Genomic DNA, 17,142 nt, shown 5'->3' on the forward strand with positions numbered 1-17,142 from the left:
CAGAGTATATGACATCAGAGCAGTATTCAAGAGCAACTCGCTTCAGAAAAGCAGTCGAGGAATAGAGATGAAACTGCAAAGTGGCTCCTCCTGATGATGATGTAGCATTGCGTCTGGTAGCAGAATTGTCAGTTGCGAAGCACTAAAAGATTGTGTCATTCAAATTCCAAGAGAAAAGAAAAACAATACCTCCAATACATAGTAGAAGTAATTAAAAATTTAAAAAAAAACAAAAAACAATGTTACATTTGTTATCGAGTTGAGGCTTTATTATAATTTTTTTTTAAATCGATAATTGTAATGAAGGAAAGAGAATCAAATATAGCAAAATTGTTATTTGATAGGAATTCATCTTGAACAGTTTTTTTTGTTTTTTTTTGTAGATGCTTCTTTTCTTGATTCAGTTGAGACGGAACAAAATGTTCGATGTTGGGTTTCTATCAGAAGTGACCACAAAAATCTTTGCGACTTATTCTCTTTGCTTTACTCTCGAAGATGTCCGTGTGTTTCTTTATGAATTCATGTGACTTTTTAATCATGAGTCCCGAACTGTCAACCCAAAATTTATGCCTGCAGAAGAAAATAGAAAAATATAATTAAAATCAGTTCCTATGCAGATCAAGGACCGTGTTATCGTTGGAATTCTCTGTGTAGTTTATATGAAATTGCAAAAGATACCAAACAAGTTTCATGATTTTTTGTTATGCAAACTTTGCCCAATTTCTTTGAGGAAAAATATATAATTTCTGTTATTACGAAGGTAATTCAATGAAAAATTATTTGAAAAATACAATGAATAATTATTGGACAATTTTATGAAACTTTAAAAAAATTCAAATTCAAATCAAGAAATAAAAATCATTGAAAAATAAGTTTCATGAAAAACTATTTTTGAATAACAAACAAATGATAACAAACAAAAAAACATTTTTTTTTACTTTTATGATATTTTTTTTTTCAAATCAAAATAAATATCTTCCTAAATGACATTGGCTGCTGTGATTTTGTAGGTTCAGCTTTAACCTGGAAAATTCTGACGATATCACGGTCCTTATTTTGCTTAAGAACTTTGAAGTCAGATCAAATGGATTTTAACTGAAAAATTGTTGCTAAGAAGAAAATCTAATGAATAATTATTGGACAATTTTTTTTCTAATGAAAAATATATTTCGATTATTATGAATAATTAATAAAATTCTAAATGTTTATTTATTTATGTGTATATATACCAATAAAACTTCAAACGGATGCACCGAACTGAAAAATTCTTTTTTTCCCTGAAAGGTGCGAGTCGCTAGATTGTCCTTATATATATAAGGTTCGTAACGAACAACGCCAAGTCACACAAAAAACCTGAAATAAGGGTTTTTGGGCCATTTCATGCATTTGTCGAAAAAGTTACCTGCTCATGTCAATGGAATTTAGCACTGTCTGTATACATCTTTTGGCATGCAGACAGGGCTTGGGGCGCAATGGATAACACCTCTGACTACGGATCAGAAGATTCCAGGTTCGAATCCTGGCAAGTTCGTAATAATTTTAATCATCATTTTATCCAACGTTTACTCAGTATCCTTACCCTTAGTTAGGGTATTTTTATTTTTTCAGTGAAAAATTATTAAGATGAATATATTAACGTATGTCCACATTATTAAGAAAAACATCATAATAGTGTGCCCACATTATTTTGTTTTGTACGTATGGGAATTTCCCATACTCCAAGTTCACAGGGTTGATGGTAAGACGATGTTGAGTGTACTCGATTTTGTGTTTGACTTGGCGTTGTGTGTACCGATGCGGTGCAGCAGCTAGTTATGAAATATTAGTGGACAATTTTACAAAACTTTTATAATTCAGATCAAGAAAAAAATCATTGTAGGGTAAGTTTCATGATTAAATATTTTTGTTGAATAACAAACAATTGGTAACAAACAAAAAAATTATTGTCCGGTCATAAAAAAAAAAATTGTGAGAGCCGGGGGGGGGACATAAAACAAGTGGGTGCCATCAGCCAGAAATGAAATCGGAAGCCAAATTTTGTAAGCAAAAAAAAAAAAAAAAAAAAAAAAAATGACATGTGCTAACTCGCATAACTGAAGTTAGTAACCGATCCCTTTTACCGTTGTGGCCATGATTACACAGTTGCTATGACATTGTAAATTATAGTTATTTAAAACTAAAGAAAGTATCGATTATTAGCGCATGCACAATTAATGTTATAAACTTAATTTCATAAAAAGGCTGTCAAAACATTTCACTCTGCAATTCGTCAGCTCCTTTTTTGTTATTAATGTTTTTTGCGTTGGTTTTGTAGCATCTAAAATTGTCGTTTGAATTAAAGGAGTTTTAAACCGTTAAAAAAATAAAAAGAAGATTTTTTTTTTTTAAATTCAAGAATTGTAATGGAATTTTTGTTACTTTTAAATAAAAATTTAACCTTCACTTAATTTAAATCGCTCATAAAAAAAAAGTCAAAATAAGGAAATTGTTTATTGAGATTGTCGGACTGACTTCCTCATCTTGGTTGTTATAGTCACAACGTTTCGGCCGTTTTACCCTCTGGCCTTCATCAGGTGTTTTGTATCGAAACGGTTCCCCAGTTCGATACAAGTCTCGAACCCAACCCTTTATTATTATTATGGGGGTACCGTGTTCGGACTCCAGCTAGGCTCTGGGACATAGTTGCTGATTCTCTGTTTTGAATGTTACTTTTCACTGCCTTCGTTCAGGATTGAACTCAGTACCTTTGGGTAACAGTAAACTTTGATACAACGTCTAGGACCACTCGGCCATATGTCACGAGGACACATCCTATGTCCTAGTGATATATGGCCGAGTGGTCCTAGACGACGTATCAAAGTTTGATTGATAGCATTAGTTTTTGTTTTTTACTCTTCTTCACCCCCCAAACAAAGCATATTGCCAATTGAAACATAAGGAGCTACTATTTGGGATTGTGTCTAACAGGAAACTATGGTGAGTTGAACAGCAAGATATTTGTTTACTTTACATTTAAACATCTGCATTAATATCAACCAAGTTTAATTTTCTTTTTTAAATTTTTGGTGAGAGCAGAAGGTGCAGTTTCAGAATTAGACACTCTTACAATAAAAAAGATAAATAATAATGTGCTCACGTTATTCACCATGTTGCTTAAAATATATATCCCATAATTTATCATAAGTTTAAAAGTTTACCTTGGACAGGCACATTGGTCCAGGAAAAATTTCTATTTACATAATATAATTAAAAAGATCGTAGGTATAGAACAATTCTTGGTACTAATGCATTTATGTTACCGTGCTACATTAATAATGTTATTAGTTAGGAGGCCATTCTTAACATGGGGAGGGTGTTTTGTAATTATTCTGTACTTTTACCTAACAATATAATAAAAAAATATCATAAAACTTGAATTTAATTTTAAAATACTATTAAAAATAGCGCGGTTACATAAGCATAAACAATAAGCACTCAATTCTTTTCTATTAAATTTTTTTATCTTGTCAATTTTAAAATCTTTTTGTGGGGGGAGTGAGTTTAGGGAGCAAACTTTCTAAGTGGTAAAGTTTACAAAGAAAAACATCAAATAATGTCACCTAATTATTAAGAAAAACATAATAATAGTGTGCCCACATTATTAAGAAAAACGTCAAAATAGTGTGCCCACATTATTAAGAAAAACGGTATAATAGTGTGCCCACATTATTAAGAAAACCATCATAATAGTGTGCCCACATAACAACGAAAAACGTCATAATAGTGTGCCCACATTATTAGGAAAACGTCATAATAGTGTGCCCACATTATTAGGAAACACGTCATAATAGTGTGCCCACATTATTAAGATGAACATTATTAACGTGTGTCTACATTATTAAAAAAAACGTCATAACAATGTGCCAACATTATAAAGAAACACATCATAACATTGTGCCCACATTATTAAGAAAAACGTCGTAATAGTGTGCCCATATTATAAGGAAAAATGTAATAGTGTGCCCACATTATTAGGAAAAACGTCATAATAGCGTGCCCACATTATTAGGAAAAACGTCATAATAATGTGGCAACATTATACGGAAAAACGTCCTAATAGTAAGCCAACATTATTAACAAAAACATCATAATAGTGTGTCCACATTATTAACAAAAACGTCATAATAATATGCCCACATCAAGAAAAACGTCATAATATGACCACATTAACAAGAAAAACGTCATAATAATATGCCCACATTATAAAGAAAAACGTCATAATAATATGCCCACATTATTCAGAAAAACATCAAACGTCATAATAATATGCCTACATTATTAAGAAAAACCCTCATAATAATGTGGCCACATTATTAGGAAAAACATCATAATAGTGTGATCAAAAAGAAAAACGTAATAATAATATGCCCACATTATTAAGAAAAACGTCAAAATAGTGTGCCCACATTATTAAGAAAAACGTCATAATAATATGCCCACATTATTAAGAAAACCGTCATAAGAATACGCCCAAATTATTAAGAAAAACCGTCATAATAATGTGATCACATTATTAAGAAAAACATCATAATAATGTACCCACATTATGAAGAAAAACGTCATAATAGTATGCTCAATAATAATATGCCCACATTATAAAGACAAACGTCATAATAATATGCCCAAATTATTAAGACAAACGTCATAATAATATGCTCACATTATTAAGAAAAACGTCATAATAATATGCCCACATTATTAAGAAAAACCCCATAATAATATGCCAACATTATTAAAAACAAACGTCATATTAATATGCTCGCATTATTAAGAAAAACGACATAATATGCCCACATTATTCAGAAAAACGTCATAATAATATGCCCACATTATTAAGAAAAACGTCATAATAATATGCCCACATTATTAAGAAAAACATCATAATAATATGCCCACATTATTAAGAAAAACATCATAATAATATGCCCACATTATTAAGAAAAACATCATAATAATATGCCCACATTATTAAGAAAAACATCATAATAATGTGCCCACAATATGAAGAAAAACGTCATAATAATATGCCCACATTATTAAGAAAAACGTCATAATAATATGCCTACATTATTAAGAACAACGTCATAATTATATGCCCACATTATTAAGAAAAACGTCATAATAATATGCCTACATTATTAAGAACAACGTCATAATAATATGCCCACATTATTAAGAAAAACGTCATAATAATATGCCTACATTATTAAGAACAACGTCATAATTATATGCCCACATTATTAAGAAAAACGTCATAATAATATGCCTACATTATTAAGAACAACGTCATAATTATATGCCCACATTATTAAGAAAAACATCACAATAGTGTGCTCAATAATAATATGCCCACGTTATAAAGAAAAACGTCATAATAATATGCGGAAATTATTAAGAAAGACGTCATAATAATATGCCCACATTATTAAGAAAAACGTCATAATAATATGCCTACATTATTAAGAAAAACGTCATAATAATATGCCCACATTATTACGAAAAACGTCATAATAATATGCTCACATTATTAAGAAAAACGTCATAATAATATGCCCACATCATTAAGAAAAACGTCATAATAATATGCCCACATTATTAAGAAAAACGTCATAATAATATGCCCACATTATTAAGAAAAACGTCATAATAATATGCCAACATTATTAAGAAAAACCTCATAATAATATGCCCACATTATAAAGATAAAAAACGTCATAATATTGTGCTCACATTATGAAGAAAAACGTCATAATAATATGCCCACATTATTAAGAAAAAACGTCAAAATAATGTGTCCACATTATTAAGAAAAACGTCAAAATAATTCGTCCACATTAAGAAAAACGTCATAATAATATGCCCACGTTATTAAGGACAACGTCATAATAATATGCCCACGTTTTTAAGGACAACGTCATAATAATATGCCCACGTTATTAAGGACAACGTCATAATAATATGCCCACATTATTAAGGACAACGTCATAATAATATGCCCACGTTATTAAGGACAACGTCATAATAATATGCCCACGTTTTTAAGGACAACGTCATAATAATATGCCCACATTATTAAGAAAAACGTCATAATAATATGCCCACATTATAAACATAAAAAACGTCATAATATTGTGCTCACATTATTAAGAAAAACGTTATAATAATATGCCCACATAATTACGAAAAACGTTAAAATAATGTGTCCACATTATTAATAAAAACGTCATAATAATATGCCCACATTATTAAGAAAAACGTCAAAATAATATGCCCACATTATTAAGAAAAACGTCATAATAATATGCCCACATTATTAAGAAAAACGTCATAGTAATATGCTCACATTATTAAGAAAAACGTCATCAGACTACGCCCACATTATTAAGAAACACGTCATAAGAAAACCGTCACAATAATATGCCCACATTATTAAGAAAAACGTCATAATAATACGCCCACATTGTTAAGAAAAACGTCATAATAATGTGTCCACGTTATTAAGAAAAACGTCATAATAATGTGCCCACATTATTAAGAAAAACGTCATAATAATATGCCCACATTATTAAGAAAAACGTCATAATAATATGCCCACATTATTAAGAAAAACGTCATAATAATATGCCCACATTATTAAGAAAAACGTCATAATAATATGCCCACATTATTACGAAAACCGTCATAATAATATGCTCACATTATTAAGAAAAACGTCATAATAATATGCCCACATTAAGAAAAACGTCATAATAATATACCAACATTATTACGAAAAACGTCATAATAGTGGGATCACATTTTTAAGAAAAACGTAATAATAATATGCCCACATTTTTAAGAAAAACATAATAATAGTGTGCTCACATTATTAAGAAAAACTTCATAATAATATGCCCACATTATAAAGAAAAACGTCATAATAATATGCCCACATTATTAAGAAAACATCATAATAGTGTGCCCACATTATTAAGATAAACGTCATAATAATATGCCCACATTATTAAGAAAAACGTCATAATAATACGCCCACATTATTAAGAAAAACGTATTAATAATGTACCCACATTATTAAGAAAAACGTATTAATAATGTGCCCACATTATGAAGAAAAACGTCATAATAATGTGCCCACAATATGAAGAAAAACGTCATAATAATATGCCCACATTATTAAGAAAAACGTCATAATAATAGTCCCAAATTATAAAGATAAAAAACGTCATAATATTGTGCTCACATTATTAAGAAAAACGTCATAATAATATGCCCACATTATTAAGAAAAACGTCAAAATGTGACCACATTATTAAGAAAAACGTCATAATAATATGCCCACGTTAAGGACAACGTCATAATAATATGCCCACGTTTTTAAGGACAACGTCATAATAATATTCCCACATTATGAAGAAAAACGTCATAATAATATGCCCACGTTAAGGACAACGTCATAATAATATGCCCACGTTTTTAAGGACAACGTCATAATAATATTCCCACATTATTAAGAAAAACGTCATAATAATATGCCCACATTAAAAAGATAAAAAAACGTCATAATATTGTGCTCACATTATTAAGAAAAACGTTATAATAATATGCCCACATTATTAAGAAAAACGTCAAAATAATGTGTCCACATTATTAATAAATACGTCATAATAATGTACCCACATTATGATGAAAAACGTCATAATAATATGCCCACATTATTAAGAAAAACGTCATAATAATATGCCCACATTATTAAGAAAAACGTCATAAGACTACGCCCACATTATTAAGAAACACGTCATAATAATATGCCTATATTATTAAGAAAACCGTCACAATAATATGCCAACATTATTAAGAAAACCGTTATAATAATTCGCCTACATTGTAAAGAAAAACGTCATAATAATATGCCCACATTTTTAAGAAAAACGTCATAATAACGTGCCCACATTATTAAGAAAAACGTCATAAAAATATGCCCACATTATTAAGAAAAACGTCATAATAATATGCCCACATTATTACGAAAACCGTCATAATAATATGCCCACATTATTACGAAAACCGTCATAATAATATGCCCACATTATAAAGAAAAACGTCATAATAATATGCCCACATTATTAAGAAAATATCATAATAGTGTGCCCACATTATTAAGATAAACGTCATAATAATTTGCCCACATTATTAAGAAAAACGTCATAATAATAATACGCCCACATTATTAAGAAAAACGTCATAATAATGTACCCACATTATTAAGAAAACCGTATTAATAATGTACCCACATTATGAAGAAAAACGTCATAATAATGTGCCCACATTATTAAGAAAAACGTCATAATAATACGCCCACATTATTAAGAACAACGTCATAATAATATGCCCACATTATCAATAAAAACGTCATAATAATATGCCCACATTATTAAGAAAAACGTCATAATAATATGCCCACATTATTAAGAAAAACGTCATAATAATATGCCCAAATTATAAAGATAAAAAACGTCATAATAATATGCCCACATTATAAACATAAAAAACGTCATAATATTGTGCTCACATTATTAAGAAAAACGTTATAATAATATGCTCACATAATTACGAAAAACGTTAAAATAATGTGTCCACATTATTAATAAAAACGTCATAATAATATGCCCACATTATTAAGAAAAACGTCAAAATAATATGCCCACATTATTAAGAAAAACGTCATAATAATATGCCCACATTATTAAGAAAAACGTCATAGTAATATGCTCACATTATTAAGAAAAACGTCATCAGACTACGCCCACATTATTAAGAAAAACGTCACAAGACTACGCCCACATTATTAAGAAACACGTCATAATAATATGCCTATATTATTAAGAAAACCGTCACAATAATATGCCCACACTATTAAGAAAAACGTCATAATAATACGCCCATATTATTAAGTAAAACGTCATAATAATATGCCCACATTATTAGGAAAAACGTCACAATAATATGCCCACATTATTACGAAAACCGTCATAATAATATGCTCACATTATTAAAAAAAAACGTCATAATAATATGCCCACATTAAGAAAAACATCATAATAATATGCCCACATTATTACGAAACACGTCATAATAGTGGGATCACATTTTTGAGAAAAACGTCATAATAATATGCCCACATTATTAAGAAAAACGTCATAATAATATGCCCACATTATTAAGAAAAACGTCAAAATAATGTGTCCACAATATTAAGAAAAACGTCATTATATGCCCACGTTATTAAGGACAACGTCATAATAATATGCCCACATTATTTAGAAAAACGTCATAATAATATGCCCACATTATGAAGAAAAACGTCATAATAATATGCAACCATTATTAAGAAAAACGTCATAATAATATGCCCACATTATAAAGAAAAACGACATAATAATATGCTCATATCATTAAGAAAAACGGCATAATAGTGTGCCCACGTTATTAAGAAAAACGTCATAATAATATGCCCACATTATTAAGAAAAACGTCATAATAATATGCCCACATAAGAAAAACGTCATATTAATGTGTCCTCATTATGAAGAAAGACGTCATTAATAATGTGCCCACATTATGAAGAAAAACGTCATAATAATATGCCAACATTATTAAGAAAAACCTCATAATAATATGCCCACATTATAAGGAATAACGTCATAATAATATGCCCACATTATTAAGAAAAACCGTCATAATAATGTCGCGACATTATTAGGAAAAACGTCATAATAGTGGGATCACATTTTTAAGAAAAACGTCATAATAATATGCCCACATTATTAAGAAAAACTTCATAATAATATGCCCACATTATTAAGAAAACATCATAATAGTGTGCCCACATTATTAAGAAAAGCGTCATAATAATGTACCCACATTATTAAGAAAACATCATGATAATATGCCCACATTATTAAGAAAAACGTCATAATAATACGCCCACATTATTAAGAAAAACGTCATAAAAATGTACCCACATTATAAAGAAAAAATCATAATAATATGCCCACATTATTAAGAAAAACGCCATAATAATACGCCCACATTATTAAGAAAAACGTCATAACAATGTACCAACATTATTAAGAAAAACGTATTAATAATGTGCCCACATTATGAAGAAAAACGTCATAATAATGTGCCCACAATATGAAGAAAAACGTCATAATAATATGCCCACATTATTAAGAATAACGTCATAATAATATGCCCACATTATCAATAAAGACGTCATAAAAATATGCCAACATTATTAAGAAAAACGTCATAATAATATGCCCACATTATTAAGAAAAACGTCATAATAATATGCCCACATTATTAAGAAAAACGTCATAATAATATGCCCACATTATTAAGAAAAACCGTCATAATAATGTGGCGACATTATTAGGAAAAACGTCATAATAGTGTGATCACATTTTTAAGAAAAACGTCATAATTATATGCCCACATTATTAAGAAAAACTTAATAATAATACGCCCACATTATTAAGAAAAACATCATAATAGTGTGCTCAATAATAATAGGCCCACGTTATAAAGAAAAACGTCATAATAATATGCCCAAATTATTAAGACAAACGTCATAATAATATGCTCACATTATTAAGAAAAACGTCATAATAATATGCCCACATTATTAAGAAAAACCCCATAATAATATGCCAACATTATTAAAAACAAACGTCATATTAATATGCTCACATTATTAAGAAAAACGACATAATATGCCCACATTATTCAGAAAAACGTCATAATAATATGCCCACATTATTAAGTAAAACGTCAAAATAATGTGTCCACATTATTAAGAAAAACGTCATAATAATATGCCCACGTTATTAAGAAAAACGTCATAATAATATGCCCACATTATTCAGAAAAACATCATAATAATATGCCCACATTATTAAGTAAAACGTCAAAATAATGTGTCCACATTATTAAGAAAAACGTCATAATAATATGCCCACGTTATTAAGAAAAACGTCATAATAATATGCCCACATTATGAAGAAAAACGTCATAATAATATGCCCACATTATTAAGAATAACGTCATAGTAATATGCCCACATTATTAAGAAAAACGTCATAATAATATGCCCACATTATTAAGAAAAACGTCATAATAATGTGGCCACATTATTAGGAAAAACGTCAAAATAGTGGGATCACATTTTTAAGAAAAACGTCATAATAATATGCCCACATTATTAAGAAAAACGTCATAATATGCCCACATCATTAAGAAAAACATCATAATAGTGTGCTCACATTATTAAGAAAAACGTCATAATAATATGCCCACATTATTAAGAAAAACGTCATAATAATATGCCCGCATTATTAAGAAAAACGTCATAATAATGTGCCCACATTATGAAGAAAAACGTCATAATAATATGCCCACATTATTAAGAAAAACGTCATAATAATATGCCCACATTATTAAGAACAACGTCATGATAATACGCCCACATTATTAAGAAAAACCTCAAAATAGTGTGCCCACATTATTAAGAAAAACGTCAAAATTGTGTGCCCACATTATTAAGAAAAACGTCATAATAATATGCCCACATTATTAAGAACAACGTCATAATAATATGTCCAAATTATTAAGAAAAACGTTGTAATAGCGTGCCCACATTATTGTTCATGTGGTCTCGAATATATATTCCATGATTCAATTCGTAGTGATCGGTTCATTAGTTTAAGAGTTAATCCTACACATAGGAATATATACATATATGCATACCTAACTTTAGAGATAGATAATTTTTTTATACGATGATCGTTCCAAAAGTAAAGCCTCCTACTTATGTTTTAACTCAGAAAGTTGAAGAGCTATGAGGACAGGAGTGGTACCATTAAAACGAGCGATCTTTTGTGCTCCAAAATTCATTTTTCTACATTGTCACCAACATTCTCAATGCTCTTTTGTCAGAAATTCAATGATGCAGTTTTTCTTGTGATGCAGAGGTTGCTTTCTTAAGAGTCTCACCCCGTCAGTACCTGCAACAGAGAGATGAAAATTTCAGGTCATGATTGCATAAGTTCAGTCATCATAGCAATGCAATTTGCAATCGCTTCTGATCCATTTGGGCAGAATAAAAAATAGGAAACATTACTTTCAGAATGCCTATCTTCTTCTATTATACAATTCTCACCTGTCTGTTTGAATGTATGTATGTATGTTTAAAAAAAAAAAAAAAAAAAAAAAAGAGTAAGCGTCCTTAATATATGTCGGTTGGACTGTGTTTACATTCGACTCGTCGTCGATTTTATTTGTGAAACTAGCGAGGGGTACCCGGCGTTGCCCGGGTGTTTTTCGTGGTATGTGAAAAAAGCCGAAGCGTTGACGACGCGCAGTTAGAAAATAGTAAAGTGTTTTTAAAAAAAACAGGTGCGTGTTTTTGATTGACGTGACGGCGATAGGTATTCAGCCGTTATTTTGTGCGGGACATTTTTGAATAAATGTGTTTGTTTGTTTTTAAAAAGCCGCTCACAAGGAGCGAAATGAAAGCTAGAGTCTGATATGACGAAGTCGACATTGACCAAACTGGCTCTGGGCCTGTGATTAGAGTTGAGGTTTGCTTTTTTTATACCGAAAAGCGAATGTAACGCGTGCCGATGCGGGAAATGTGGAATAATTAACGTTTGAAAGTCAATAAAATTAAATAGAGAGGCGAGCTCCGTGGATAATTCGTAGATATTACAATTTATAGATGATATAAAAAGTTTTAAAAAGTTGTGAAGCGAGCAAGCGCTTGTTTGAAAGAAGCCTTTCGTGGACATCGAGGAAAAGCGAATACACATACATACATACATTTTCGCTTTTATATTTATAGATAATGTGTGAAATTGTCCACATCATCATCATTTTCTACTTCAAAAGTGATAGTCTTATAGCGAAACTTTTTTGTAAAAATAAGAACAAGATGTAAATCCGTGCCATTTTTTTTTTTTTTTTCTTTTAATCGTGCCCATCACCATCATCGTCGTCTTGATCATTGAGTATTTAAGACTTTTGGAATGTTCCTTCATGTGTATTATGTGTACGTATGTATATGCATATGTATGCATATACGTATTTGTGTGCTACTATGTGTGTATGTTTGCATGTGTGTGCACATGCATATGTATGTTGGCATAAATCTGTATGTATGCATGTGTTCATTTCAATGTGTGTGTGGGATGGAGAGGGCTCCCGTGGGGTGTGGTGAGGGCAGTCCCTCTGGGAGAAGCAGATCTCTGATTTAAAAAAAAAAACAACAAAGCGGGAGACCAGTACCCGCATTAAGCTGGTCTGTAGTTTGACTTGTTGCTGGTTGTCTTGCTCTTGCTTGTTGCTGGATGTCAACATTTTGAACCGAGAGAGAGATTTAGCTGGCGTACAAAGCTAAAACTCTGTAACATCATCTTTGTATAGATACTCCCTCAGGCATTTGTCTATTAAAAAAAAAAAAAAAAAGTCCTGTGGCGATAAAAAAGTTGTGACGTGTGTACGCCTGAAATGCTGGATGCATGTAACAATTAATTTGCCATCATTATAATTATCTATGTATGTATATATGTATGTATATTTATATATGTATGTGTGTGTGTATATTTATATATGTACATGTGTGTTTATATGTATTTATATCTATGTGTATATGTATGTATATGTGTCTGTGTGTATATATGTTTGTGTGTGTATGTATATACATTTATATATGTTTGTATGCATGTATGTGTGTATATGCATGTATGTGTATGTATATGTGCATATGTGTATGAATGCATATATGTGTATGTATATGTAGGTAAGTGTATGTATATATATGTGCATATGTGTACGTATATATATGTGTATGTGTAAGTATATGTATGTATGTATTTGTATATGTATGTATATGTGTATGCATGCATGTGGGTATGTATATGTATGTTTGTGTATTATGCATTGTGTATGTATATGGGTATATATGAGCGTATGCTTATAGACATGTATGTATGTATGCATGTATATATTTATATGTATGTATACCAATGACCGTGTTGTGTATGTTTGCATGTGTGTGTATGTATATGTATGTGTGCGTAATGTGTATTGTGTATCTATGCATGTATATATGTGTGTGATATGTGTATATATGTATGTGTGCGTGGGTGTATATAGATGTATGTATACCAATGACCGTCTTTAGTGTCATGTCTGCTTGAGCATGTGAACTCGCCGGCAGGACTATATGTCATTTTCGGGCTCATGAACTTTCAGTGTCTGAGGGAGTGGCACTCGTCTGACAAGACGTTGCAATCATCATGTATGTATGTTTTTATGTCTGCTTAAAACTTTTCTCAGTGGCATCGGACCGGATTACAACCAGTACTCTCTGAAATGGCGATGTCTCAGTCGAATGATATGTGAAAATTAGAAAAAAACGGTCAATTATTTCCTAGAGAAATAAAGATTCGCGATGACGGAAGGTAATAAAAAATCGTTCCTTCATGATAACTTAGCCAAACACGCATACGCGAAAAACGTTCTTTCTTGATTAAGTTTAAATATAAAAAAAAAAAACGACGTTATTTCGCTGGCACGATCGTAGAGCAGTGGTTATAGTGACAGCGTCGTTATCTTAAGGTTGCACATTTGCGCCGACATATCACACATTTTTTTTTTTTTTTCAATTTTTGGAGTTTTGATATTTAAACAGGGTTCTTTATGCCATTTTTTTCATTCGCTTTATTTTTCCATCGAATTCGCTGTTTTTTGGTTGTTGTTTTTGTCTTTTTTCGATTTTTAAAAAAAAAATTTTAACATTTAATTATATTATTATTTCTGCTATTTTGTTTTTTTTTCGTTCGCTTATTCTTTATTTTCCCTTTTATTATTGTTTGGATTTACTCCCCCACCCTACGCCTTACCACACCTGGGCAACGCCAGGTATAACCGTTAGTCGTATATAAAGAAATAGTCTCATTCTATCTTGATAATTACTGCTACATTTCATAGAAACATCCATATTCACCAGATCGCCAAAGTTAAGCAACATCGAGTAAGTACTTAATTGAGTGATGATTTGTTTGTACACTTGTCCTGCGACGGATTCATAAACAAGTAAAATCAACAAGTCACGAAATGGAGTACTTACTTAAATTGATTGAACTCGTTCATTGTCCGAACTCTCTTGTTGGACATCACCAAATAGATTTCACCCACGTTGACACGCGGACAATAACACATTCCCCTCTGAAAAATAGCATGGTGGTTTTCCAATTCCTGAAAATTTGTTTCTGAAAGTAGAGAAAAAAAATTCCTTTTAATTTTCATAAATAACTTGCAAACAAAGACTAAAATTCAAATAAACAAGTAAAACATGAATTATTACCCCCTGCAATCACCACCTGATTAAATAATGCATGAATTATCTCACCCTACAAACATTACTAATACTACAGGATGGCCCACTTAAAAGTAGCCCATAAAAATGTAGTAGAGAGGAGGAACATTCTTCTATTGTTTAAATTGCCTGTAGTGCTATAAAAGATGCTGAAAGTCCTCCCCCTTGACATCTATGCATTTTGGTTGGTTGGTTGTTTTGTTTTACGGCATATCAACCCTTTTCAGGTTATTTAATACCGAATCTGGTGATTTTGAAGAACAATTTTTTTTAATATAGTATATTTGTTTTTTAAGTCGTAATCTATTTAACCCATAGTTGGGACCCTAACAGGTGCTACCACTCCGGGTCAGAGTGGACCTGGGAGCAATGGCAATTAAAGGGTGGCTCCACACTCCCTAAGGCCTGCAAGCTGGGGCCCTCACCATCGGATATAGTTTTAGGTCATGTCCAGGACCCTATGCATTTTGGGATATGTTTAACAACATTTGCAGATACTGCCTTTAGATCTTCTCTAGTGATTCTCCTGATAGCGTTGGTAATGTTCTTCTTTAGTGGGTCTATATTGTGAGGATTATTTGCATAAACTTTTTGTTTTAAAGTCAACCAAAGATAAAAATCACATGATGACAAGTCCAGGGAACGTGGTGGCCATAACCCTTTGCTTATTGTTCTCTCTTCCATAAACATGTCATGAACTCGTGTCAGTGATCTGTGAGACGTGTAGTGCCATCTTGTTGGAAAAAGAATTGCATTTTGTCTTGTGGTGTCAGTTGGTCGTTAGGAGAAAGATTAGAGAGATCGGGCTACTTTTAAATGGGCCACCCTGTACTATTGGATAAAAAAAAAGCACAAGTTGTCTTTCCCTGTGTCATTACTAGGGCTGTAACAACAGAATATTCTTGTTTTGACTCACGAGTATATATCCGACATGTCACACAGTTAATCAACCGAGAACCACATTACTCAATATAAAAGCATATAAGATATCAACAGATACACACTCGAGAGTCAAAACAATGAAAAGAATATGCTGTTGTCATAGCCCTAGTGATTACCGCTACTTGAATGAAGCATGAATTGTCTTCCCTTGTGCTATTACTACTGCTTGAATAAGTAAAAAATCTGAAAATTGAAAAAAAAAAAACAATAGCTAAATATTTAGAGATAAAACAAAACAATTAAATCAGTAATTGTATCGGAATCAGAAATTTAGAACGGAATTTGTAATTGTAATTTAAATCGGGGAAAAATATAATCGTTCCATCATTAAATTTAAAAATTAACCTTGTGTCTAGCTCTGTACAAATCGATAGTTACAAGACGGAGCGAGGAAAAAAATAGGAAAAGAGAAAGAAAGGTAAATAGAGAGAGGAGGAAGAGGAGGAGGAAAGGGAAAAGAAGAAAGTAAAATAATATCCAACCAAATAATAAAACAAAAAGTCAGGCTCTAACAATTGGATAAAAATCAGGGGTTTGTATTACTGTACACATAGATGCGAAAAAATTGTCAAAAAACAAATATATAACAAATAAATGTTATCAAAGGCAAGATAAGTTACTTTTCTACCTAACTGGATAATTTTTTTAGTGTTTTTATTTAATGTAACATGTTTATTCAGCTCGAAAAACATACAGTGTTTACCGATGTATTGGAAAATTAA

General features: G+C 31.0%; 1 protein-coding gene across 1 annotated transcript in view; it reads right to left on the reverse strand.

Moving 5' to 3' along the window:
• Nucleotides 1-242: 242 nt before the first annotated feature.
• LOC145247929 (complement C3-like) overlaps nt 243-17,142 on the reverse strand; it is a 210,974-nt gene continuing 194,074 nt past the window's right edge. The window contains exons 38-39 of the mRNA XM_080109568.1: nt 15,230-15,371; nt 243-570 (exon numbers count right to left, since the gene is read on the reverse strand). Of these exons, the coding sequence (XP_079965694.1) occupies nt 441-570; nt 15,230-15,371 (272 nt within the window). The 3' untranslated portion in view covers nt 243-440. The remainder of the gene's footprint in view (nt 571-15,229; nt 15,372-17,142) is intronic.

This window comes from Euprymna scolopes, chromosome 26, assembly GCF_053919585.1.
Source record: "Euprymna scolopes isolate OS-2025 chromosome 26, ASM5391958v1, whole genome shotgun sequence".
NCBI classification, from domain to species: Eukaryota; Metazoa; Mollusca; class Cephalopoda; order Sepiida; family Sepiolidae; genus Euprymna; species Euprymna scolopes.